This window comes from Sabethes cyaneus, chromosome 1, assembly GCF_943734655.1.
Source record: "Sabethes cyaneus chromosome 1, idSabCyanKW18_F2, whole genome shotgun sequence".
Lineage (NCBI taxonomy): Eukaryota > Metazoa > Arthropoda > Insecta > Diptera > Culicidae > Sabethes > Sabethes cyaneus.
This window is the reverse complement of record NC_071353.1, coordinates 24,422,376-24,449,020: the sequence shown is the minus strand read 5'-3', so window position 1 is coordinate 24,449,020 and position 26,645 is coordinate 24,422,376. Positions and strand designations below refer to the sequence as shown.

The 26,645-nt window shown below is 41.6% G+C and overlaps 1 protein-coding gene across 1 annotated transcript in view; it reads left to right on the top strand.

The window, feature by feature from the left end:
- Positions 1-18,965, top strand: part of LOC128736089 (probable serine/threonine-protein kinase DDB_G0278665) — a 192,980-nt gene extending 174,015 nt beyond the window's left edge. The window contains exons 4-9 of the mRNA XM_053830602.1: positions 12,628-12,826; positions 12,936-13,021; positions 13,081-13,210; positions 13,289-13,414; positions 13,479-14,423; positions 14,483-18,965. Of these exons, the coding sequence (XP_053686577.1) occupies positions 12,628-12,826; positions 12,936-13,021; positions 13,081-13,210; positions 13,289-13,414; positions 13,479-14,423; positions 14,483-16,033 (3,037 nt within the window). The 3' untranslated portion in view covers positions 16,034-18,965. The remainder of the gene's footprint in view (positions 1-12,627; positions 12,827-12,935; positions 13,022-13,080; positions 13,211-13,288; positions 13,415-13,478; positions 14,424-14,482) is intronic.
- Positions 18,966-26,645: the final 7,680 nt, after the last annotated feature.

The window sequence follows — 26,645 nt, the reverse complement described above, 5'->3', positions numbered from 1 at the left end:
TTCATCAATTGTAGAATCATCGTTTCAAAAAAAAAATATAAGCAAGCAGTTACGGTTATTCCTTTCCCTGAACCAATTTTGTATAGTTTATTATTTTTAACGGGAAACTATCAGTCATTAACTTTTCGATGGAGAGCCCAATTTTGAAAGCAGTTTTTGGGTCCAAAAGCGAAGTTATGCTTATAGAAATGTATTCACTGCATTCTTCTTACCAATCTAAACACAGCGAATATATTTTCATGAACAGAATTTTTGTTTCAATAAAAAAAACTGCTTTTAAAATTCGCAGAATCGATGACGACTAATTTCAGCTTAAGTTTGATGGAAGTGGAACAATCAACAAGTGTGAATGACTTTCCGGTAGGCCATTTACCCAGTTAGTAAAATGTTGAAAATTTATATTTTGAGAAAAAAGTTGTTTTTCAAAATACAAATAGTTAATCTGGACTGTCGATCAATCTACTTGAACTGGTAAAAAAAACGTTCATCCAACACTTCTGCAAGTAAAACATCACCCCCTTGCAGCAAATTTCATGCATTTCATTGTGACTATTTTGAATCCAAATTATTTTACTTCCCTCAAGGAGCCAAATGAGTGCGCTAACATTCCACTCATCTCACAAAACATTGGCGACAGAAAATTGTTGTGATGCCATTCGATGGGACGGCTTCCAATTAGCGAACGCCCGATAATCAATATTAATTCAAATTTAATTAACGCGACTCCGCCAAAGGCATATGATTGCCACTTCGGGGTTTTGTTCGCATTGTTGTCCATTGTCTGGCTGGCTACGTCATGGCTTGTTTGCTTTTTTGTTCCTCCGCACGAAAACAGGGATGTTCGTGCCGTTTATCAATTGCCTAACAACTCGATTCAGCGATTGATAAACGATAACTTCCTGGCCACTGCACTGGCGCTGTAACGTGCGCAGAAAGTGGCCCAGCTTGACGGAACGTTAGCGTCCGACGATGGGCCAAAATTATGCATTCAACTTCTTAATTTTCATCTCTCGCAGATTGACAACAATTGTGGCTACAATCCACAATCGAGTGAAGTACTTTCCTCGTTCCGTCAACCACCGACACGGCACGGACGGATGGTGCGCCGGCAGAGTGGATCGGCACGGAATAATTAATTTCTATGGTCGTCTCGTAAGATTTGAGCATTCCTCAATTGATTGTCTTATTGTTACGTATAAAATTGATTCGATTGTAACGCGAGGGGGGTACTCACGCACAAAGGCTGTCATAATGACAATGATTTGTATTGATCTCAGCAGGTTCATAATTAGAACAAGCAAGAGTGAAATGAAGTGGTGTTCCGTGATCTTAAACGAAAAATGATCAGAAAAGCAGGCACATCAGAATGCACTGCTGATTAAATTTCGGTTTTTTACACAACTGCAAATTGTATTTTTTTAAACCAACAACGTTTCTAAACAAAACAATATTGACCTCATCGAATTGACTGTTTATTTGTTCGGGCCATAGATACTAGTTTTTTTTTTGGTTTGGTACTTTCGACAGTACAAGTGGCGATCCGTTGGTTAAGTAGCTCTACCGCAAAGATAAACAAACCTAGCGAAACCGCAAATTGGGGTGCAAAGTAGATCATCGCCGGCCTCAACAACAAAGAATTTCATTCATACTCTCGCTTGCTTGCTTGCGTTCCGATATACCGTAAAACCGTAATGTTTTTCCACAGTCCGGTATAGGTAAGGTTGTTAATAGATCAAACGAAAACGGTGAGAAAGGCTGTCTGGTACACAAGAACTTACTGTAGAACAACTCGCGTGCTAGCGAATTTAGACAGTTGGATGAAATTTATTACCTACGAATGATGAGTAACTATTAGTTTTACCCATTTTTTCGGCCTATTGTTGCGTCGTTTAGTTTAGTTTAGTTCGCAAAGTAAACGAAAGAAAAACCAAGCTATTTATTGTACTTTAGTTTTGTTGGTTTTTTTTTCTTCACCAACCGAAAACGATACAATCTACATTTGCTCCAATTGCGCTAATCGCATGTTCGGGGTTTGATAACAATAAATTACAGACAGCCAGGCAGTGCGGCAAATTTACTAGGTTGCGTTCCCGTAGCACGTTTCTGTGCGTAAACAGCGGTTATACAATTTTAAATGAAACTGATTAACTTTCGCCAACGGTGAATGTATTATGTATAGAATCGAAAACGCATTTTTACGTAAATTTGTATGGTCCACAGATGAGTTTATTTATTTCGTCCCCCCTCCATAAATCGGTTACACGTATTTGGAGCATAACAAATTCCTAGCTTGGATCAATTTTCTTACAATATTGAAAACCCGTATTCGGCAGAACGTATGGAATCCATAACGTTTCAAAAAACTGCTTCAGTTGAATAGTAGTAATGATATAGATTGCCTATATTTAAACCTACTTACTTATTGCTCCGTGTCCGCGATCCATTAGGAAAACACGATGAAATCAGAGATTTCCACTGCCGACGATTACCCGCTATGTCTTTCACCCGTCGCCAGGATAGGTTCTCGTCAACATCCCGAATGTCGTTGGCTAAGCTGCGTCGTCATGAACCTCTGGGTCTGTCCAGATGCCGTACCAACACGGATTTAACGTTTTAGTTGAAAATTTCGGTTATGGTATATAGAGTGATCTGGTTTGAGCGCCAAATGCTCCACAGACCTGCTCAGGGCGTCTACCTGGAAAATCGGGAATCCTCAGAGATTTTTATTTATTCTGGAAAAACCTGTAATTACAGGTTTTAAAAATTGCCTAAGGTTGGTAGAAATTCCCTTAGAATTCTAAGGGAATTTCTACCAACCTTAGGGAATTTTTAAAATCTGTCGATATGTTGTGTCACAGTGATTGTAACTAGACTTGAATACCAAGGAAACATTTATAAATATACCATGCTGTATGATGGTCTATGTTGACCGCACAGTTAGTTTCGAGGTTAATGCTGCCAGTCGTTGTATCTTCAAATCCCAGTTGGACGGTGCTGCTAGAGTCAGTAGGATCGTTGTACTACCTGCGCAATTGATCCATGAATTGTAATCACTTAATCTTATTCGTTCCTATCGTTTACCTAAATTTTATTCTTTTTTCTTCCGAATTAATTATCGACAAAAATGTATACGTTAAATTAGTTTTGTAGTTCTGTCTTCTTTAACCCCTCTAGGGTCTACATCATTTTTAGCACCGCAAAATTCACTAAAATGGCCGTAACTTTTTTATCTTTCAAGGTTTTTTCACCAAATTTGGGAATTTTGCCGAAAATATTTTCTATTTTCATAATACCTATAGATAATGGCCACATGTCATATGGTCCCGGAGTTATTCCGGAGTTCCTTGGGGGACCGAGATATGGCTTTTTTAGATAAAGTTGCCAAATACCTAAAATTTGTTTGAAATCTGTTGATTTGTGTAAACATATCATCGACTGTGGACGTGTCAGTTACTTTGCCGTAGTTAGCAGCCATGGCGCGCGCCACTCGGATCCGGGAGGACACTATAAATCCGGAACCGGTTCCGTAACGGGACATTTCAGCAACAGTAAAGCATGTCGTGTCGCATATCAAAAAACATCAGCATTCGACAAAATAGCAGTTGGCGATCATCTCATGTCTCTCAGAGGCCATATGGCCGATTTCAGGTCCCGGACAAGTTCCTCCGAAATCCGTTCCGTGCTTGAATCAGAAAAGAAACCCTCCCCGGACCCGGAACTAGCCATACGGCCTCTGAGAGACATGAGATGATCACCAATCGCTATTTTGTCGAATGCTGAAGTTTTTTGATATGCGACACGACATGCTTTACTGATGCTGAAATGCCCCGTTACGGGAACCGGTTCCGGATTTATAGTGTCCTCCCGGATCCGGGTGGCGCGCGCCATGGCGCAATGGCGCACGGAACTGAAACTGGCACAGGAACTGGGACTGGGACCAACACAGAAACTGGGACAGGGACAAGAACAGAGACAGACAACGACGAGGGCTGGGACAGGGGCAGTGATTGGGACACGGACAAGAACAGGGAACAGAACTGGAACTGGAACTGAAACTGGGACAGGGATTGGGGCAAGAATAGGAACATGAACAAGGACAAAGATTGGCGTTGGAACAGGGACAAGGACAGGGACCGGGACAAGGACTGCGATTGAAACTGGGACAAGAACAGGGACGAGGGCTGGGATCTAGGCAGCGCCTGGAACTGAAACTGGCACAGGGACTGGGACTGAAACTGGAACTGGGACAGAGATAAGAACAAAGACAGGGACTGGGACAGGGCAAGAACAAGGACTGGTACTGGGACAGGGATTGAAACTGAAACAAGAATAGGAACAGGAACAAGCACAGATACTGAGATTGAGACAGCGCCTGGAACTGAAGCTGGGACAGGGACAAGAACTGGGACTGGACCTGAAACTGGGACATGGACTGGGGTAAGAATAGGAACATGAACAAGGACAGATCCTGGCATTGGGACAGGGACAAGGACAGGGACTGGGACAATGACTGTAACTGAAACTGGGACAAGAACAGGGACAAAGACAGGAATTGGAACAGCGCCCGGAACTGAAACTGGCACAGGGACTGGTACTGGGACTGAAAAAGAAACTGGGACAGGTACAAGAACAGAGACAGGGGCAAGGACGGGGACCGGGACAGGGACAGGGCAAGAACAGGGATTGGGACAGAGACTGGAACTGAAACTAGCACAAGAATAGCATCAGGAACAAGGACAGAGTGGGATTGAGACAGCGCCTAGAACTAAAACCAGGATAGAGACAGGGACTGAAACTGGGACTGGGATTGGGACGGTGTCTGAAGCTGAAACTGGGACAGGGACAAGGACTGGAACAGGAACTGGGACAAGAATAAAACATGAACAAGGACAGAGACTGGCACTGGGATAAGAACAAGAGCAGGGACAGGGATAAGGACAGGGACTGGGACAAGGACTGCAACTGAAACAAGGACAGGGGCTGGGAAAAGAACAGCATTAATAGGAGAACAAGGACTGGGATTGGGACAGCGCCTGGAACTGAAACTGGGACAGGGACTGTGCTGAAACTGGAATTGAGACAAGAACAAGAACAGAGCCAGGGACAAAGACAGGGACAAGTACTGCGATTGGAACTGGAACCGGAACAGGGACTGGGACTGGGAATGGGACAAGAATAGAGACAAGAACAGGGAGAAGAGACTGGGACTGGGACTGAGATTGGGACAGGGACAGAATCAAGAACAGGGACCAGGACTGGGACTGAGACTGGGATTGCGACTGGAATTGAGACTGGAACTGTTGTTTTTTTCGTTTTGCTTTTTTCGTTTTAATTTTCATTATTCTCATTCCTATTCAGATTCTCATTCTTATTCTCTTTCTCATTCTCAATCATTTTCGTTTTGGGTTTATTGCTAAATTTAATTTTATTTTTTGGTGTTAATTTTGGGAATTTATTTTAATTTCAAATTTCCGATTTCGGATTTCGGGCTTTTGTGCCATCGTATGAGCACCATTTTGGATTTCTGGATTTTGATGGTGGACCTGGAATTTAGGACCTAAGAGTCTTGTTTTCTAAATTTTACATTTTAAACTTGGGATTTCCAAGTTGAAATTGTGGATTTTAGGTGCTAAATTTTGGATTCTGATTTTCGGATTTTTGGGCTGAAATCTTGGGTTTTTGAATGTGGATTATTGGCTTTTGATTTGATATTTTGAACTTGGAGTCATGAAATTCGGATTTGGAATTTTGGAGTGGGAATCATTCTTGTTACCTATTACAGTCGCTCTTAATCCATGACGAACTGCTATCAGAACGCACCTTGCAATTGATTTTCGGCTACTCTCCGGATTTCTGTCACAGCGAAAAACTTTATAGTCGGAGCCGAACACTTGTCTAGAAACTGTACGTGAATCGAGCCAGGTCTCGGTTAGGACGATATCATAACTCAGATCGGAAACGGCTAGACACGAGAATTCATACCGCCTACATTTTAGTAGAAGATCACGTGCTTTCTTCGGTCGGGCAGCTCGCGGGAGATTGCGGTTGTCAGCAAATTGGCAGTTCAACGTCGTCCATGGAAAGCAGGAGTGTTGGCGTCTAATGGACTAGCAGCGCAGAGCCGAGCGGAATCCGCATTCTGAATGCCGTCCAACTGGTTCCTGGCCATTCTGGTATAACCAGAAATAAATGGGCTGCTGAACTTGCAAGATCTTGGGCAGAAAAGTCAATTTGTGGTCCATAACCTACAATACCCGTAGCGACATATTGGATAAAACAAAAGAAAATTAGGCTAGGTACCTCCGATTCGCTCTCAGTTAAACGCGGATCGACGACGCACGCGGGCTACAGCTAGTCGGCCATAAATTCATTACACAGAGATTGCACATTTACTCCGCAGTCATCGTACTCCCCTCAACAATCCGATGATGGTGACAATTTATATCACCTGAGTAAAAGTGGTTAAACCTGAACCACAACCGTCAAATGATCGGACCGTCATCAGCAACGGTCATAGTCGGTCACTCGTGAGTAGGTGGTAATCAAAGTGGAAAACGCAAAAAGAAAAACATGCAATATATATTGGATAATTTCTTCAACCGCCCTGCAATAGCATAATACCCGTGTGAACCTCACATTTGTGTGTGTCATTCTCCTCTGGACATCGCAATTTGCCAACCATAGACCGTAAAATTACGTTAGGAAACCGGCTTTTAGCTGCTGCTGCCGCGAGGGGTAGTGCCGGAGTGTTACCATTAATTGATTACTCAAATTAAGTTCAGATTTTCTAATTGCAACATATTGTTGAACTGTGCCAAAAAAGTCTTTCGCATCAAAAAGTTCTAATTTACGACATGTGGCGAAACAAGCATGAAAATCCAATTAGTTCATATCCATTATTTATTGATCGTTTGAAAAACAGAGTGGATGAATTCGTCACACGTAATAAAATCGCATTGTCCAACTAATGATCGCCGACTGGGGAACTCTTTCCCGGTCCACGATAAACAATCATTACTAACCAATGGAGCTTGATCATAAAAGTTGTTAATTCGAGCCATAAAATTCGCACTTTGGCCACTTGATAACGAAAAAAAACCAGCGTACACGTTCGCGTGTCGCGCCCGTTCACCTTTTTTGCAAAGCGTGAAAATTGGCTTTTCCTTTCAGCGCGTCTAGCGCGATTACGGTGTGTAACTAACTCGGGGCGTGATACGCGCGGCAGCACGTGAATTCGGCATTGCGTAATCTTCGTCAGCCTCTAGTGCGAGTAGTGTAGTGTTTACTCGAGCGATGAGTTTAGCGCGAACCCGGCGGCGGACGGCGGACGGTTTGACGAAATTTGATTCCATGCTCTTGTTTACAGTTTGATTTGTGATTTTCCGTCAGCAATGGGGAAAGGGTAAAAAAGCCAGCCAGTGCAAGCAGCACTCTCACTAGTCGTTACGGCTTTGCCGTTGTTAGTTTTTTTTTGAGAACCAGGTGAGACAGCGAGTACTACCCAAGGAAAAAAGTAGAAACAGCAGTAGTACGGCCTAGTACGGTTCCCTAATTACAGTACAGCGAAACCGCTGAGTAAAAAATCTGCAAGTTACATGAAATGCAAAATACGCATTGTAATCAACTGGCAATGTGTCATAATATTTCATTAAAAGGTAAAAATTTCACCTAAAAAATTGATTGTAAGAATCAGTCAATCATACCGGCTTGAACGACTGTTTTTTTCTTTGATGAGGACTTATCACTGCGACCATTATATTGATCTATTGTGTGTACTCTTCTATTTTATGCAACGCCGTACCAGAGGACCATCAAAGTTTGATTTACTACCTTTACTACTGATCGGCATTTATCCCACTCAGAAATTTATCACACTTCGCAGCCTGCTGTTAGAGTACAGGACATTTGCAGGGCCAGCTGCTACGATCCTATTGACTCTAACAGCCTATCTCAGTCGAGATTCGAACTTACGACGACTGGCTTATTAGGCCAGCGAACTGGGAGGGTAGATATCTACATTATTTCTGGAATAGCGCAACATAATCGCACATCAAATGTTCGGAGCCTTCAATCTTAAGATAACAAAAGCAACTGCTAGCTTTATTAAGTTTATCGATGAGTTTCAGGTGATATTTATAAGAACAATGTTCTCTTATCAAACCGATGGTATATGCACTCAAGTCGGTTTTTGAGAAGTTTAATGTGTTTGACGAGCTTTTGGGTTTTTAAAACGTGTTGATTGCCGGGGAATTCGAGGTAATATTTTTTCCCAGTTTATAAGTTTCCTTTAGTAGAGGGTATTTTGAAATTGATATACAATGCAAAAATTTGATCAATTTTCGTGTTCATTGGTGTATTTGGCGACGAATTTTATGCCATGTGAGATTTAAATAAGATATCGCTGAAATGATGACACGACTTTTTTGCACTGTTGCATTCTAATGATCCAAGTTAGTTAGTTGTTGTGTTGCATTTCGGCATCCGGCATGGTATGTATAACTCGTTTGTGTTACGCATGTTGTACTTGAAGTCTTCTGTATGTGGTCACACGATCACGATAATTCAACGGTACATTACGGAGAATTGTTGATCCACTGGATTTTTCACGTAAAAAGCCCATTTTTACGACTGCAATGTGGCATGTTGTGCTATCATGTTGGCATAAAGACCATCGTAATAATTTTAATCAATCTTTGGAAAGAAAACTTCCCTCGAAAAACCGCGCCGAGAAACGCGGCTAACATACGCTGACAGACGAACAGCGTCACGTGCAGTACCTTGCAAGTCGTAAGGGCCGGCATAATGTCATCGTCCTGAAAGTAAATAGTAGTTAGATTAAAACTTCTCGCTCGGTGGTAATCTGCAATTGATGCAGGAAGCGGCACAATATGTGTCGATAACCCAACCAAAACGCGTCGCTATCCTTGAGAAGTGGATTTTGCGGTCTCCTTTTGTCCAGCGCCTCTATGGTTCAAAGGTACAAGTACCAGCGAACCACATGCCCTGGAGGGTGTTGTGAGTTCGAATCCGGTTGTAATCTCAGATTACAGCTTGATTCGACTCATGCACCTTCCAGCATTGGACAAAAGGTAGGAGTCAAAATGACTACTTGTCAAGCATAGCTACCAATACCCAAAAGGGGGGGCCCTTTCCTTTCCGCTCTTCCCCCTCCTCCTTCACCAAAAAATTTTCCATTTCTTTCCCCTACCGTCCCTTCATCAATTGTAGAACCATCGTTGCAAAAAAATATCAATTAATAATTTACTTTATACTTTCTGCCAAAAATGTTGAAAATAAATCAGGAAATCGCTGACTTATTACACAAAACCTAAACACGCTTGATGCTTGTATTTTTAGATTTTTTGAAATTAAGAATCAGTTCGCACCCTTTTATCACACAACCAGTTAGACACCTGTTTTCTTTCCAGACATCAGGAAGAGAAACAAAGCATAATTTTGATCTCCTCCCTTAGCATTGCATCCGCTATCGCCTTTTAGACATCCTCTGAGGCTTTCCCATCATGCCAACACATATGCCAAATTTGGTTGAGAACGGTCCAGCCGTCCCGGAGTTATGGCGCAATATATATATAGAACGGACATAGCATATCCTCCCCTATCTTTGGTTAGCTCACCCATTTTCTCCCAATCAAAGCCTATTTATTTTGACGACTGGGGGGGCCACCTCGCTCCATTATCAGACTTTTTTCAGTCACTTACTTTACTTACTTACTTAGTTGCCTTTCGTCTTGTAACAAGGCCGGCATAACGTAATTGCTCCATCTGATTCGGTCCATGGCAACTGGTCTCCAGTTCCGCCGGCACCCGCTCCACCTCATCTTACCACCTCGCTCGCTGTTCCCTTGTTCGTCTTGCTCTTTCAGGATTCGATGCGAAAATCATTTTCGCAGGATAGTTGTGCGGCATTCTAGCAACATGTCCTAAACAACGTATTCATCAAGGTTTAGTCGCTTTCTGAATACTGCGTTCGCCGTAGAGACGGCCGAGTTCGAGGTTCATTCTTCGAATTTATATACCGTTCTCTTGCATGCCATCAAAGCTGGTTCTTAGCACCAGCCACTTGACAAAACTCCGACTGCTCGCAGGTCCTCTTCTAGCAGTGTTCTTGTTTCATACCCTTAGAGCTTAGAGGATAACCGTTTTGTACAATGTGCACTTTGTACCGAGGCTCGAATTGTTTTAACGCAAGTGTTTGTAGAGTCCGTAGAAATAACAACTTCTGCTGCTAATACACCTTTTAATACCTCACAGTTGGTATTCTTGTCCTCTGTTGCCAGTGAATCAAGGTATATGAAACTGTCGACTACCCCAAATTCATCCCCGTAAATTACCACGGTAGGTTCCTAGGCAGACCCGGTCACGCTCGACCAAGCTCGCCAGCATAAACTTCGTTTTAGACGTATTTATCTTTAACTCAATCTTTTCTGCTTCGCGTTTTAGTTTGATGTACTGATTGTTTACCGCCTAAAATGTACTGCTGACAACATCCGCGTCGTCAGCAAAGCAGCTGCATTTACTGGATTCGCATTGCGATTGCCGCTTGTCTTATAACACCTTCAAGCGCAATGTTGAATGGAAGGCAGGAAATACCATCTCCTTGTCGAAGTCTCTTGCGAGATTCGAATGGGTCCGACAATCTACCCGTGATTTTCGTACAGTACTGGATCCCATCCATCGTAGCCGTGATAAGTCTTGTGAGCTTACCCGGAAAGCCGTTTTCATCTAAAAATTTCCATAGCTCTTGTCGGTTTACACTATCATATGCGGCTTTGAAATCAATGAATAGGTGATGCGTAGTGACTCGGAATTCGCGGCACTTCTGGAGGATCTGCCGCAGGGTGAAGATTTGGTCCGTTGTAAACCGATCCTCCATGAAGCCGGTTTGATAACTTCTCACGAATCTACTGGCTATTGACGACAGTCGATGGAAGATGACTTGGGAAAGCACTTTGTAGGTGGCATTCAGGAGAATGATCACTAGGTAGTTCTCACAATTCAATTTATCGCCTTTCTTATAGATGGAGCAAATAATTCCGTTTTTCCATTCCTCAAGTAGTCGTTTCGTATCCCAAACCTTGACAATCAATTGATACAAACAGCTGGCCAACTTGTTCGGGGCCACTCGTTGTTAAGTTCCGCTCCAATGCCATCCATTACTGCTTCTTTGTTGTTCTTCGACCGCTGGATGACTTCTATAACTTCGCCCATCGAAGAAAGTGGCACATCTCCGTTGCTTGCCTCACCGATGAAGTCACTTCCTCCACTATTACAATAAAGTGAATAAGGTGCTCTTCATAGAGCTGTGATCACTTTTTGGTGATCTATCAAAATACCTTCATCATTATCTTAGCACATTTCGGCCCGCGGAGTAATGCCCTTGAGAGATTCGTTGAGTCTTTGATAGAACTCTGACTCTGACGGGACTCGACATTAGTAGCACACTTCCGTGTGCCATGGAAGCGGTACAGCTGCACGAGTCCCTCGCACTCCTCCTGTCCTCCTGGCGGTGCTTCTTCGCCTAGAAGAATCGGGTTGGCTGTCTCTGTCAGTCTGACGGATGACTCTACGCAGCATTAGTAGCACACCCACGCTGCGTTATTCGCATCCAATATCTGCTGGTACTTCTCGTCAAACCATTCGTTACGTCGATTCTGTGCTACACGGCCTAACACGTTCTCCACTATGTTGTTAATGGCTGTTCACGGTACTCCAACAGTCTTCAAGGGTATGTTTCATCCAGCTCACCCTCTTCCAGCAGTGCGGCTTCGAGACATAACACGTAGCTTTCAGCGACATCCGGTTGCTTTAGTGCAAGCGCTGGTATCGTATGTTGTTCACATCATTAAGTAGTGGTCCGAATTAATGTTAGCGCACCGATAGATTCTGGTATCGATAATGTCTGATATATGCCGACCAACTATCAGAACGTGGTCAATTTGTCACTCCGTCTAGATGGGTGACCTTCAGGTGCACCGAAGGTGAATGTTTTGCCCGGAGAAATGTTTTTGGAGGTGGTGAAGTCGACAAATTGTTAATAAAAATGGAGCGGGTCCAGGTTGCTGCCTTGCGGGACTCCAGATCGATTGGAAAAGCAGTAGGAAACAGTAGATCCCACTTTAACACACAAACTTCGATTAGTCAAGTATTATGGCGGAACATACATACATACAAGCGTTTACTTTTCTATATTTCTAAATGATTACACTTAGTCTGTGATTACACTTTCACCCACAACAACTATTGACAGTTGAATAAAACCAACTGTGCAGGAAATATCGACTGATGAACAACACTGACATGCAACTCTAATCACCCTGTACACGCAACTTTAGGACAACTTCACGTAAAAGACAGTATCCTTGCCTATTTTAACAAATTAACCGCCCCCATAGTATGGCTAGATGAGCAAACACCACCAGTCCAAAAGCCCGCCCGAAGCAACGTCCAACATCCACAGGTGTCCCTTTAGGCGGTGCCACTAAAAGTGGCACTTATTTACATGCCGAGTACCCCCATATCGTAAAATGATTATTGTTTACGACTGTGAAAACAACTTTACGAACGTCGCTAATCTTCTTCTTTCCATTACTTTTACATTATTTGCAGATTCATGGGCGTCTGTGTGCAGGAAGGTCAGCTGCACGCCCTCACCGAGTACATCGAGGATGGTTCGCTGGAGCAGCTAATCGCGAACGGTGCCGTATATTTGTCGCCACTGCTGAAGATACGGCTTGCGCTCGGAATCGCCCGGGGGATGCAGTACGTGCACGATGTCGGTATCTTTCATCGGGATCTGACGAGCAAGGTGAGTGGGCGAGTTGTGCTCTTCTTTTTTTTTTGCTTTTATCGGTAGCCGGTACTTCTCGCTAGTCACATATTTGATTACACACCGTTCGATTTTGATTGCTTTACAGAACGTGCTGGTCAAGCGGACGGTGGACGGAATGTACGATGCGGTGGTCGGAGATTTTGGACTGGCAGCCAATATCCCGCGGAAATGGTAAGCTTGATGGGTTTTTAACGGTTGAGCACAGAGCTAATGGTTTTATGCACTTCCAGTGGCAAACCACGACTGGACACAGTAGGCTCGCCCTACTGGATGAGCCCCGAATGCCTTAAAGGGCAATGGTACGACCAGACCAGCGATGTGTTTTCCTACGGGATCATCCTCTGCGAGCTGATTGCTCGGGTTAGTAGTAGTAGTTTACGCGCCGCTGTTTGCCCAGTACCAACGGCAGTGGATAGTAACGTTCGCAATTCGTTTCAGGTTGAGGCTGATCCTGACGTAATGCCAAGGACTGATTCGTTCGGGTTGGATTACATTGTGTTCGCAGATCTTGCCCCGAACGACACGCCTCCGGCGTTTTTAAGACTGGCTTTTTTTTGTTGTACCGTAAGTATCTGTGCCATACTGTTAATTAAGTGTCTTCTAATAATATTTCACAATTTGGTTTTAGTATGATCCAAAGAGTCGTCCCACGTTCACCGAATGCATTAAAAAGTGCACGCTGCTGTCGGACGTATGTGAGGACAGTTACAGTCACCAGCAGCAGCAGCAACAACTTCACAGACATACTATAAGCAATGGCAATAACACAAATACCGTCCTATCCTCGCTCTCGCCGAGCGCCACAGCCAATGGTTGCAATCCACAATGCCCAGTGGTGTCGCCAGCATCAGTGACATCTTCCTCGTCTGTACATAATAGCAGTAGCGTCAGCATCGTCAATGGCAAATCTGCCGTCGGCAAGCGAAATTCGATAGATGTGGCAAACCTTAGCCCCAGTAATGAAACGATTACCGCCGACAAAGAAATTCTCAGTCGAGAGAACAGTTTGAACGGTGACCGAGAGACGGACAATCCGATGCAACATCGAAGATCTCTGTCGGAGAACGTAATCGTCTTTCCGCCGCATACGACACCCAGTGACAAGGCGCGTTACCACATGCACCAACGGACAGCCGCTAGCAGCAAGCTGGCCGAATCAGTTATCCCCGAATCGCCTACCTATTCGAACCAGACCCTGCGGAAGGTTGCGGAAACGATGCTACTCAAGGATCCCCAATACAAACCACGATCCAGGACCGACCAGGGTGGTGCTCCGAAGGCGAATCCTTTCGCAGCCTTGTCTCAGCTGAAGGGCGTCAAGAAAATTCTCGGCCCGAACCCGGCGGTCACCACGTACAGCTCGGGAGACTTGTTCAGCTCGTGCTTCGAAATGTCTGCCCCGTTGCTGCGCGAATGGAACATAGTACAAAACCGAACGGCCAAAAGTCGGGACATGGGCGGCAGCGGTAGTAGCAGTACCGAAGGCCAGCCGAAGAGCCTACCCAGTTCTCCGACATCACCGCGCAAAGAGTACTGTGACGACGATGAGGACACTCCGGTCGCTAAGTTTAAGGTTAGTTTCTATCATTCAAAAGCATCACCGTAATGATCCATTTTTGTGTTCCTTTTCAGTCCAAAACTAAACCGGTGGATTCCACGGAAATAAACAACACGACAGATGAAAATTTCAACCAGACCGGCTATGGTTTTGCCCGGAAAGTTTCCCTTGGCGGTTCGGGCATTAAAAAGTATCGCGCCAATTTCACCGAACTCTCTAGTCATCCGCTGTACAAAAGTGGGGCAATCGAGACTGAATCCGGAACTAGTAGCTGCAACGGTGATGGCAGCAACCAAACGACGGTACCTGCTACAAATGCCAACTCCAATGCCAACACCGACAGTGGAACCGAAGAGGGTGGAAGCGATACTATTCCTACGACGGTCGGTGGCAGTGCGGGTGGGATCAAAAAATCATCATCGACCGTAATCGGGGATGGGATTCTTGAAACGCCAAGAATACTAACGAGAAGAGGATCCACCGAGAGTGGATTCTTTTCGTGTCTAAATGAAGATTTTAGCACGTACAAATCACCACAATGCAGTTGCTTGGAAAAGGCTAACTTCGAGTCCTCGGAAAGGCTGCCCGTTTGTCGGTGTGCCTACAGTGGGGGTGTCAATCATTTAGCCGCGAGATTAGAGGACCTCGAACTGTCGTCCAATCAGACGTTGAACGATAGTTCTAGTGTTCTGCTGTATGATGATTCATCAACAAACGTGAGTTCACTACGGAGCATGGACGATCTCGAGCTGTCCGATTCGATCCGAAAGAAATTCCACTATCGACATCACGTGCTGAGTAATGTGGATATTGACGCAAGGTCCATTGACATGGGTCTAATCAATAGGCTTGCACTGGACTCGGAGATCAACAGCATGATTCAAAAAAATCAATTCACGAACCAGTTGCTCTACTGCAAGAATCGGTCGTCATCCATTTTTACCGATAGCTCTGATGATATCAGCTCGCTTGCTGGTTCGGATTCTCTACTGTGGGATGACCGCTCCTTCACGACAATTCCAAACACGCGATCTGCGCAGATCGCCAAAATAGTCGAGTATTTCGAGCGCAAAGGTCAAACATTCAAACCATTCACCGTACCTGATTCGGCCATCGGTTTATCGTCCGGTCATTCCGGTTCGTCCGCCTCGTCGACATCGTCGTCGGCTTCCGGAGTGCACCACCCGTACCAGTATCACCATCATCCTCATCTGCACCGAAGTACCATTGGAAACGGAACCACTGATCCGGTGACCGGAGCAGCGACCCGTCGAACTTCCAATGGTTTTTGCAAGTTTTCCACCGCCGCGGAACTGCGCCAGCGAACGGAGTATGAAGCCTTCTGTTTGGATTTGGAGCGGAAACAAACTTCGGCAGCCACCTCCGGTGGCAACCAACAGCAACAGCAGTACTATCAGCAACCACAGCAAACCGCTCACCATCGTTTGAACAACATTTGCGAAGGCAACGTTCGCTCGAAGCTGCAGTTATTCGACAAAATGAAGCAACAGAATGGCAGCACCGTGGGCCAGAGCGCACCCGGTTCGTCCTCTTCGAACTCGGGCAGCTCGAGCAGCATCAACGGTGGTGTAACGACGCCGGCCACTTCCAGTGGTTGCCAGTAGAGCGCTGAATCGCTAAAACAAAATTGTCATCGCAAGCGTCGAATATGAAATCCAACGGAAGAGTCGAATTACTCCACCTAATTTGAATGTCGTAGGAGGATTGGTTATAGAAGCATGGATTGTAGTAACCAATAATCTCAGTTTCAGTTTTTTTCGGACTTTTCAAAAACTGATTTCTATTTTGGATTTTTCAGATTGAATGATTTATTGCTTAAAAACGAAAACTTCGGCCTTTCAAATTTCTGCTACTGGAAAGCATATTAAAAATGGCTCCACCTGTCAGTGGAGAAATTAGTTTTTCCAGAAGGTACTATGCGCTGACGCCAAATCACATTAGAGTGGCCAGCTTACGCTGCGATGGTAATTACGTATTACATTTCATTCTCCAAATAATAAATTTCTGAAGTTACGTTCTGTCTTTCTGTGAACCAGTTTTTTTTAAATTCTAAAATCTTTTAAATTCGCATCTGCAATCCAACACCAATCCCCAGAATTCTAGCATTTGCCGTTGACACCTTTTAAAAGAGCGATAATGTGAGCACGCTAAAAATATTGAAGAATCATAAACGCTCAAAACAAGGAATGATACATCACTGATGAAGCTGTCATTCTATTATCTCAAAGAGAAAGCTGCATGAGCAATATGTTGTGTCAAATCCAGAGAAAATTATTAAGTGTTACTGGCACCGTACGGATTTCGGGTAGAAAACAAAAGAGATTCGTGTACCCCAAAATACGGCTGACTAACTTTATTATTCCACTGTATTTTTGTGAAGTCCGATGCTGCGCACATGTTTGCGGTTTCAATGTTACACACTAGCAAAGTTCCATTAATTCGCAATAAACAACCGGTAGGAAAATAAAAAGCAACAATAGTCACGGATTGACGATGCCGAAATCAACTAAACGATCGGTAAACTGAACTCCATTCAGCTGTAGGAACCAGAGGGCCTTATCTTTTTTCAAGACAAACCGCAACTGAATTGAGCTATGCCTTGATTACCTTGCTGATCAGTGCAAACGCGGCGATTATCAATCCACAAAAATCAGTGCATGTAAATTGTAGATAAATATACATCGTTTGTAGAAATTAGTACCTTTTGTTGGTTAAAAACTATATACACACATTCACGAATGGATAGAAACATTATCACTCAATTATTAGAGTACGATATCAAGACATAGAGAGGCGAAAATGTTTGATTCGACGTCCATTTAGGAGTAAAACGTTTGTGGCAAAGCAGTAATGCCTAGAGTTAAGAAAATTGGTATGAAACTAAATGTAGTTCCAATTGCCACGATAGAGTAAAATCCAAGTAAATGCAACCAATGCCAAAATATTCTTCCCAGCAGTATCTACCTATCATACTACATATTTTTGTATTGGACCATCGATCGTCTTCCTCCGTGTCCTTGTGGGCAGAAGCGTGCACATCCACATCAGCTACCTACTGACCTATTACAACACGAAAACTTCCACATTGAATTGCCAACTAAGCAAAGGCTAATCGTCACAGTTGCAATAGCTTTAACAGTATTTTACGTTCCTATATATTTTACAGAAATGCAAGCAAATGGAAACGACTCACAATTACACACAACAAACACACACATGCAGCGAAAAGCACACTTTCACAACGAACTTTTTCAAAACCGCCGCAGCTTAGTAAAACGAAACGTTCAGTATCTTAACCATATCCTTCGCCGTATCTTCTATGAAAAATAGCTTTAATTTACAATCAAATCAAATTTTGAGCAACTGTTTCTCTTGTATGGTAACCGAGGTTTACCAGCAATGATCTAAAATGGGCATAAATGCAATACTAGCTCGTACTGTGTTACTGATGTATACAACCATAATAGACTATCGTTTCTTTTTCGTCATCATCAGTTAAGACTATGTAGAAATATAACATTTATTTTAGTCTAATAAAGGAGATTAAGTACGTTAAGTTGACGAAGAAAAAGTTCAGCTTCCAAGTATCTAACTAGCAAAAGTCTGTAAAAATATTTTAACTTCCCTCTGCTAGAAACGCAACCAACTAATATTTATTTCACTTTGCTTATGAGAAGAGTTGAGAAAATGAAATCTAGTGAAGGCGCAGCGATGAAAACAATACAAAACAAACAGCACAACAAGACAGTCAAAACCCACTACCTGTTAAGTCGAGCGACAATTTTAGCGTTCCTTATCGTGATTAGGTAAAAAAAAGTGATAGGAAAAGAAACCGTTAATTCATCAGGCGTGTCCCAATCAACCGGGACCGCCCCTCATTCATGCCAAATTTCCTAAGGAACCCTTGAATATTGACTACCTTTACAATCATCATGGAGCGCGAGGAGCAGATCGAGAGAGAAAATTCACTTCAGTGCGCCGCAAGCAAAACTAAACCACACTGTTGTTATTATTAGACGTTCGTAACAATTGTATGTTGAGCAAACTAAAAAAAAGTATTATATCAAAACACTTGTTCAATAACCTGTACCGCCATTCGAGAGCCAACCAAGGTCGGTACTAATATGTACCTAAGTTTTGTTTTATTGATCGAATTGGTCCTCCGTAAGGAAAAAAAAAAGTTTCAAATTAGTACCTTTATTCTCCGCTTCCCGAACCGCGGAAGTGAGACACTGCACTGAAATGGAGGAAACGAACCAGCAAGAACTATAACTGTATCGGCCTCGGGCGGTATCTGTAGGACAAATATGCAACATACATACATACAAACACCTGCACGTAATGTAGCTGTTATTTTAAAAGAATGCAATTCGTTCGTTCTCAGATTATTGAAAAATTGGTGATGATTGCAAAAGAAAAAAAAACACATACACACTAGAGATGAATTGTATTTGTACATACTACAGCTATACATTCATTCGATCATTATTATATCGAAGAAAAGAAAAATATTTATAACTGAAAATAAATCAGAAACAATAAAGATTTAAAAACCAAACCTTAGCGTGCGAAGTTACCGTAGATGACTAGATCATTGAATGGGTTGAAAACGTAAAAGTTCACTAATCAGCAACCTCGACGAAAAACTACAACACTAAGTCCCACTTTTATTGCTTTCTTCTTTTAGATTTCCAAACAACTCTAAAAACGTGCTTCCGACATATCTGAAAAATGATAAAAACATATGATGGCGTTGAGCACATGCACACGATCGCTTAGAGGATGAGCGATGCTTTCACTGGAAGCTGGAAGGTAAGATTTCACCAGAATATTCCGGTACCCCTAAATCTAGTTGATTGCTGAAACCTTGTCTTAGGTGATCCTTCACATTAAATAATCATTTCGTATGCAACCGATTTTGAGTTTTGTTTTGTTTTCAAAACATGTAAGCAGATCAGGATTGAAGCGTCTATAATTGAAAAAAAAACATGTAAGTTTACTATATTTAGTACACCGATTTTCAAGGTTTGTATAATCATATAAAGCATGAATCAGCTACATCCCAAGTTATTGTTTTAGCCTGGGATGAACAAGTTTCATTTTGTCAAAATTGGCTATAAAAAGAGATGTCGGCTTTCCCTGTATAGCATAAGCCACTAGGGCCTTTATCTGAGTAACAACAACAACAATAATTGAAGTCATTTCAAATTACTTTCAGTTTCAGTATTCATAATCTTTGGGTTACCGCTCGCTTACATGCATACAAATGGAATTGATAGTTGTTATCGGTTTTTATATTCCCGTCGAATATTAGTCGCAATTTTTTTTTATTCTTTGACCGAAATGAAGGCGATTTTTTTATGTGTGGACTCATTACTGCGACCATTACCGTTGATCTATCGTGAAATCACCCGGGTGTTTGCTGTATAAACTAGCACTGCATTTCTTTTTGCTAAATATGCTTATTATTAGTTTTATGCATGCTTGTGTGTAATAGGGTTTAATTCTTCCTTCAAAGCTTTGCTCTACCTTACCTTACCCACTTGTTCCTCACCGCCAGGTACTATTTCCAATTATAGCCGTCCCTAGCGAGGACTGATCGGTGCCACCTCACTATAAAGGTGACCTTTGCACTGTTAAGAGGCTTCATCGGGGTAATATAAAATTTAGCACGAAGAAGGATAATGAGGGGCCTGAGAATAAACCTTAATTCAAGCATGGGTCACTACACATCGAATGGCCTGATTCTATTTAGGTTCGAACCCACGACCACTCGTTTGTCAAAGTAGACTCGTAGCCGTGCCACTATGAAGCCCTCCAGATGAAAGCGATGCTAGATCACAGAGCAATTTTGCGCACTTGCCGAAGGTATACATAGCGTAATGCTGAACGATGTAGTATAATAACTGGTTTATATTTCAATTCATTTTTTATATGTTTTGGATTAGTTTTCCTCTTTTCCTATTCGTCTTAACTTAATAGCTATAGCGGCTCAATTTATGTTTTAAAATAAAGACCAATCATTCCTGTAACAACTATCCAACTGCAAAAGGTCGACTTTAGTGACTAGGGTAGATGTTCCAGTAATAGAGTGATTATGTCGGGGGATAGTATTTAAAAACAATTTGAGTGCTCAATTAATCAATTTCCAATTGAACTATATGATAATATGGAGTGCCATAATGTTGGCCTTAAACATATACCAAAATTATACCATTCTGTTTGTTAATATATATAAAATATTGCTTTTCCTGACAGAAGTCTGTGCTCCTACAGTAGTGTTAATGTTCCTCTAATAGTGGAAAATGTTCCTACAATAGTGGTATTTTGTTTACCCCCTTTAAAAACATTCGCAGTGACCATAGCAACAACTCTATAGCTTGTTACGAATTTCTTAAGCAATTGCACCGTATTGGTCTGCTCAAAGGGAATTCGTAATTTCTGCACCAATATCCTAAATTTTAACTGTGTACCTTAGATAAAACTGTTATTTGTTTATTTGTTTATTTATTCATCTGGCCATACAGGCCTTCATGAATTGGATTGGATGGGGAAAAGCCTCCTTGAGATGATCATACATCTACCGTTCTCAAGCAGGCGTAAAAACCCCATCATCTTTAGATATCAATACATAGTATACGTTTACAGGGCTTACAATACATTTTGGATCACATTTAACTTACGACTACTTTAAACAATTAATAGAAATCTTACGTACTAGGGTAATCTCTTTAAACAAATATATGTTTAACCATAGACAATTGAAATTCTTTCGGAATCATGCTAAAATCCGCCAGAATTATGAAATGTTTTGAGTTTCCATTATTATTGGTACATCTGCCCTATTTAAAATTTTCTAATTTTAGAATTCCGGTAAAATGCCTTTAAAAATCTTTCACGTTTAAAAAAGAAAAACAAATGTTTAATCTCTCCGCCATTTTTCGGGTCATAACATCCTAAAGAAAATTTTTACTTGAATTAAGTCCATATGTACAGGGTGAGTAGTAATAACTGTCAGTAAAGTAAATGGTCACAAACATAAGAAGCTTGCAAAATTTTAATTTTGAATGTATTTCGTGTAACGTATATCCATAACATTTGTCTTAAATCAGTTCAATTATTCAAATCTTTCTCCCTTTACTTTAATTACCAGTCGCAACTGTTGTTGAAAAGCGTAAGCGTTACAGTTGCCACGCACGATATCCTGAGGCATTTCTTCCCAAATATCCTATCCAAACGTTGCTTGGAAGTTTGCCTAGCATGTAACCATGCATAGAAGGCGAGAGCATTCAAATCAAGCGAAGAGGCAGGCCACTCTTTCGAACAAATAAAATCCGGAAAATTGTCCTCCCGATCAAGCCCGTGTAGCTTTCGCCTGGTGAGACGGTCCAGAATCTTGTTAGAAGCAGTGTGGTGCCTTCCTGTAGTGTTTTTTTGACGATGGGAAGCAAATCGTTCTTTAAAATATTATCGATGTAGATTTTAACACCAGGTTTAATGAACAACAATGGAACCGTCAAATTTTTAAGAAACATCTCCATACCAACACGCTGAAAACATTCTGGAACTTTTGAACAGCCAGTCTGTTTCAAGCAATATCAGAAAGATGTGCTGCATACAGTCGTACCACAATTATGGGTCGCTTCACAAAATAAATTATTAACGACTTTAAAACAATTTAAAACACCCTTGATTATCTGATCAATCTTAGGCAACATTGAAGCAAACTTGTAATTGTGTGGTACATTCATATTGTACCGGGATGATGAATCCAAGCAATCATTCGATTTTTAATCAAAATGACTTAAACAGAGTTCTTATAAAAAATGGTCAGCAATTCATAGAGAAATTGGTTAATTCTATCCCAAACAAATTGAAACATGTCATCAAGAAAGTAGATGATCCTACAAGGTAGTTGTTAAGCGAAAAAAAAACACTTATTTCAACTAATAGTCAACAGTCCGAATACTTTTTTGACTGCATTTTTAGGCACTTCAAACTATAGAATAGGGCGAGGCATAAGTGTGACGTTTGAAGTTGTTACCGTCATCCGGGCATACTTGCAACACCGGGGTTACTTGCACCACTTCTGCGCATCGCGCTTTGGACAGATCTAACGAATTTCTTTGTTTGTTACACTCAAAAAAATCAGCACGTTAAGTTTACGTGAAAACATAGGTAATTCTCATCCATAACACTTTTCATGTAACATTCACGTGAATTGTTGGGAACTCGCACTCATACTAACCAGTTTACGTGCAATCCCGGTAAATTTTATCAATTTTCCCATTAACTAGTACATGAAGTTCACGTAAGTTGCTGTACAGAATTTTACATGATTTTTCACGTGGATGCGACGTGTCGATTTTTTTGAGTGTATGTTAACTATTTGTAGCCAATGCTGTTTTGAAGAAGGGAAGTTTAGTCATTGTTTAGTTAAGTTTAATCCACTATATCATTGCTTTGCGGGTTTTTATACGATTGGAAAGTAATTTCACTTTCAGAGTAGGAAAAATGGATGTGCAAAGTTCCGTCAGTTCATTGACGTGAAATTATTTTTTATCGTATGGGTCCTGTACACTCAAAAAAATCGGCACGTCAAGTTTACGTGAAAACATAGGTAATTCTCATCCATCACACTTTTCATGTAACATTCACGTGAATTGTTGGTAACTCGCACTCATACTAACCAGTTTACGTGCGATCCCGGTAAGTTTTATTAATTTTCCCATTAACTAGTACATGAAATTCACGTAAGTTGCTGTACAAAAGTTTACATGATTTTTCACGTGGACGCGACGTGTCGATTTTTTTGAGTGATACACAACTGGTGCATCATATAAGCACAGACAAACAGACGAGACACTCGCGTTAATTCCATCGTCCAATCAAAAACCACTCATTTTTCAAAAAAGCATGTTTCGCAACATGGCCATACCGCGGCGCGCGAGTATTGCTTCGAGTTTTCAGTATAAAACCATACAAATGTATAAAACCCTACAGCATAAAACCCTGCAAATGCAAGCTACTCCGCAAAATGCATAACAGAGGGTGCTAGTGTGCAAGCAAAATGTGTAGGACGATGGTTTTTAAAGGATTTTCTTCTATGTGTCATGTCAGTTCGTCAATGATATAAGCTAACAAATAGCAACTTTTAGCTTTGTTTATATGTTGAACTTGGAAAAGAAACGAATAATTCGTGTTGTTACTTCCAATATGGCGCGGCTTGCAGCACTTATAAAATAGATAATTATCGTAATGGACAGTATGTACAAAGTAAGTTTGCATCTGTACGATGTTATTTTGTCTACTGCCATCTTCAGAGAAATTAAAATGGTGAAAAATTCCACGTGCCTTGAAACGGCAATTTGAAGTTCGCCGACTGCTGCATTTTCACCGAATATCTTTAAAAAAGCGATAGACGAAATTGGGAAACGAAACATGCCTCAAGTATTTCTTGTTTTACCCCAATTTTTGGTTCATTCTGCAGATTAATTTAGTTGATATTTTTTATCATAATAATAAATCAAAAGTACTGACCACTATACAAGTTTTAGCTACTTATACTTGGACCTAAACGGTACACTTCGAAAGTTGTACCAAGTCAAAGTTTTAAAGTGTTGCAAGTATCCCCGGATGACGGTATCAATTTTCATGAGATATAAAGAAGCACAACAATAAAACCAAATTTTTACCGCACTTTCGTCCAAACTGGACTCTGCAGTTTGAAAGTGCGACAAACTGAAATCACTGTAGTAAGAAAGAAAAAGAGTAACAACGACAATGCCGCTGCTTCGTTCCGTCATATATATTGGTATTAGGGAAAATAGTCCAGATTTAGTTGCCAGGCACAATATATTGCGACATTTGCCCCTATTTAGACTACCCCGATTTGGGTATGGGCATAGTCTAATTCCACAAAAGGTCGGTGGACACATCGACTCATCCCGGAACTATCCGGGAGGGTCAACAGCCGCCACGGCGAAGTCAACTTCCACCTAACACAGATTCTGCCAGGGCATGGTTGTTTCAGACAGTATCTGCACAAGTTTGGGCATGCGGAGTCCCCCGCGTGTCCCGAATGCGTGGATGTTGAGGAAACTGTAGAACATGCTTTATTCATACTCCGGGTAACTTAGTCCAAAGGATGTATTCCAACTCGGACGTCTGGGTAGCGGTCAACGCGGCTGCTACCCAGATTGAACTTGAGCTACAAAACCGTCGGAGAGCCGATCAACGGCGAATAAACAGCCTAACTACTATAGTCCAGTAATTATCTAAGAGGGTGCATTAAGCACAATAGCCCCGTCCTGAAGTAATACCGATAAGGTGGTGCCAGGGGGATTGAGCCTGGAGACTTGAGTAGGGTTTTAGTGGGTCCAGATCCTCACGCCCCATTAGGGGGGTTGGTATACCAAACCCCACTCCCTGAGTTGTCTTCTCAGGTGTCTGATAGTCCCGTATCTTCTAAGGTGCTCAGCAGCTTTCCCTACTCGTAAAAAAAAGACTACCTCGATTTACACGATTATCACAGTCGAATCTCGCACACGATTTCGCTCAAGAAAAATGAAGTCAAAAAGAAGAGCAACAAAGAAAAAGAAGTCAAACTCATAAGTTGATTAATGTTTCATTAAATGATTATCACAGTAGTCTATAGTGATGAAATAGGCAATAGTGATGAAATAACTCAATATCTTCACATTTAACTGTAACCGCACAACTATGCCCCGCTTGTGAGGCAAAAGTGCGAATACCGCGGGGCAAAAGTGCAAATAACGCGTGGCAAAAGTGCGCAACTTGAATCCATGAAATTAGCACAGCAGTAGCTAACAAAACTATAATATCTTCAATCTTCGATAAGTTTTAGAAAGGAATATTTGTTTGCGATAAATTCGAGCTGTCAAAGTAGTCACCCATCTGTGCCAATTTAGTCAATTTACTCGGAATCTGCACTGATAAATAATTAAATCGCACTTTTATCTCCTTCGCATTGTTGCCCCTCCTTACTCTATGGACTCTATATTCAAAGCGAAGAGCTTTTCCCCCTAATTATTGCCATGCATCTAAGTATGCTTTAGTTGAACATTGAACAAAACACTGAGCAATATTATTAAAAGAAAAATTTATGTGCTGCTGTCCGAATACTTTTTTGGTTGACTGTATGTTTGCATAAAAAATGAAATACAGTAGAGATTTGTATAACGCGGATTTCTATAGCGCGGGTACCATGATCTTTCTATAACGCGGGTTTCCGCGTATAACAAATACACGTAGCATATGGATATTGAGTTAATTGGAGCTAAAGTCGAATTTTGAGCGATTTTGAACAGATACGACCGTGGTGTCTTTTAAGAAGTTGTAGGGCATAAGCCATAAGGTGGTCCTCCGGAAAATTCAGAACATATCGTGTATATTTTGAGTGTAATTTGACTACACTAGAAGTATATTTCGACTATTTGTGATTCAATTTGGCCATTGGATGGTTTACCGGGAGAAAATTCAAAGCTTTTTTTCCATGTTGGGTATTTTTATCACTTCGACCATTTGTTTGATCTATTGTGATATATCCCCCATTTTACTATAGCTATGTTGTCAAGATCAAGTCACTGGAAATGCAAATGTTTTTAATTTGTAACAGATCGAAATGAAATGGAATATCAGCAATCCTCAACTGAATAGGCCGCTCACGACTCGACATGGCCGCCGTTTACTGGACCGTTTACTGGAAAATTAGGATTTGCCGTCAAAGTGAACAATAATTCAATTCAATAATGCTAGTGTAATTTGATAGATGTGGTATAGTAAACTGAACTACCGATAACATTTACTATACTTACAAATATATCAACAAATATATCAAATATATCAACTTTTGTATAAGCTCTTCACCAGGTATTGTACTCTTCTGGGAAAATTTTAACAGAAATCTAACCATCGTAGTTAGCCATGGCCATGTCGAAATCCGCGTTGACGGTATCTAATATTTTTATGGGTTTTGCCTGAGAAAAAGTGAGAGAGAAGTGTTATTGCTTTTGTTTTCACCTTTTCCTGGACAATTCAGAATGGGGCTTCTTGTAAGAGCGAACAGGCTACGAAAACTTTGTTGCTTTCGTCAACGCGATAAGCAGTTCGATGCCCTTGATCATCAATTTTAATCATTTAATATCGGATCGTTTGATGCATTTCATAATGGCCAGGTTGAGTCATAAACCGCTG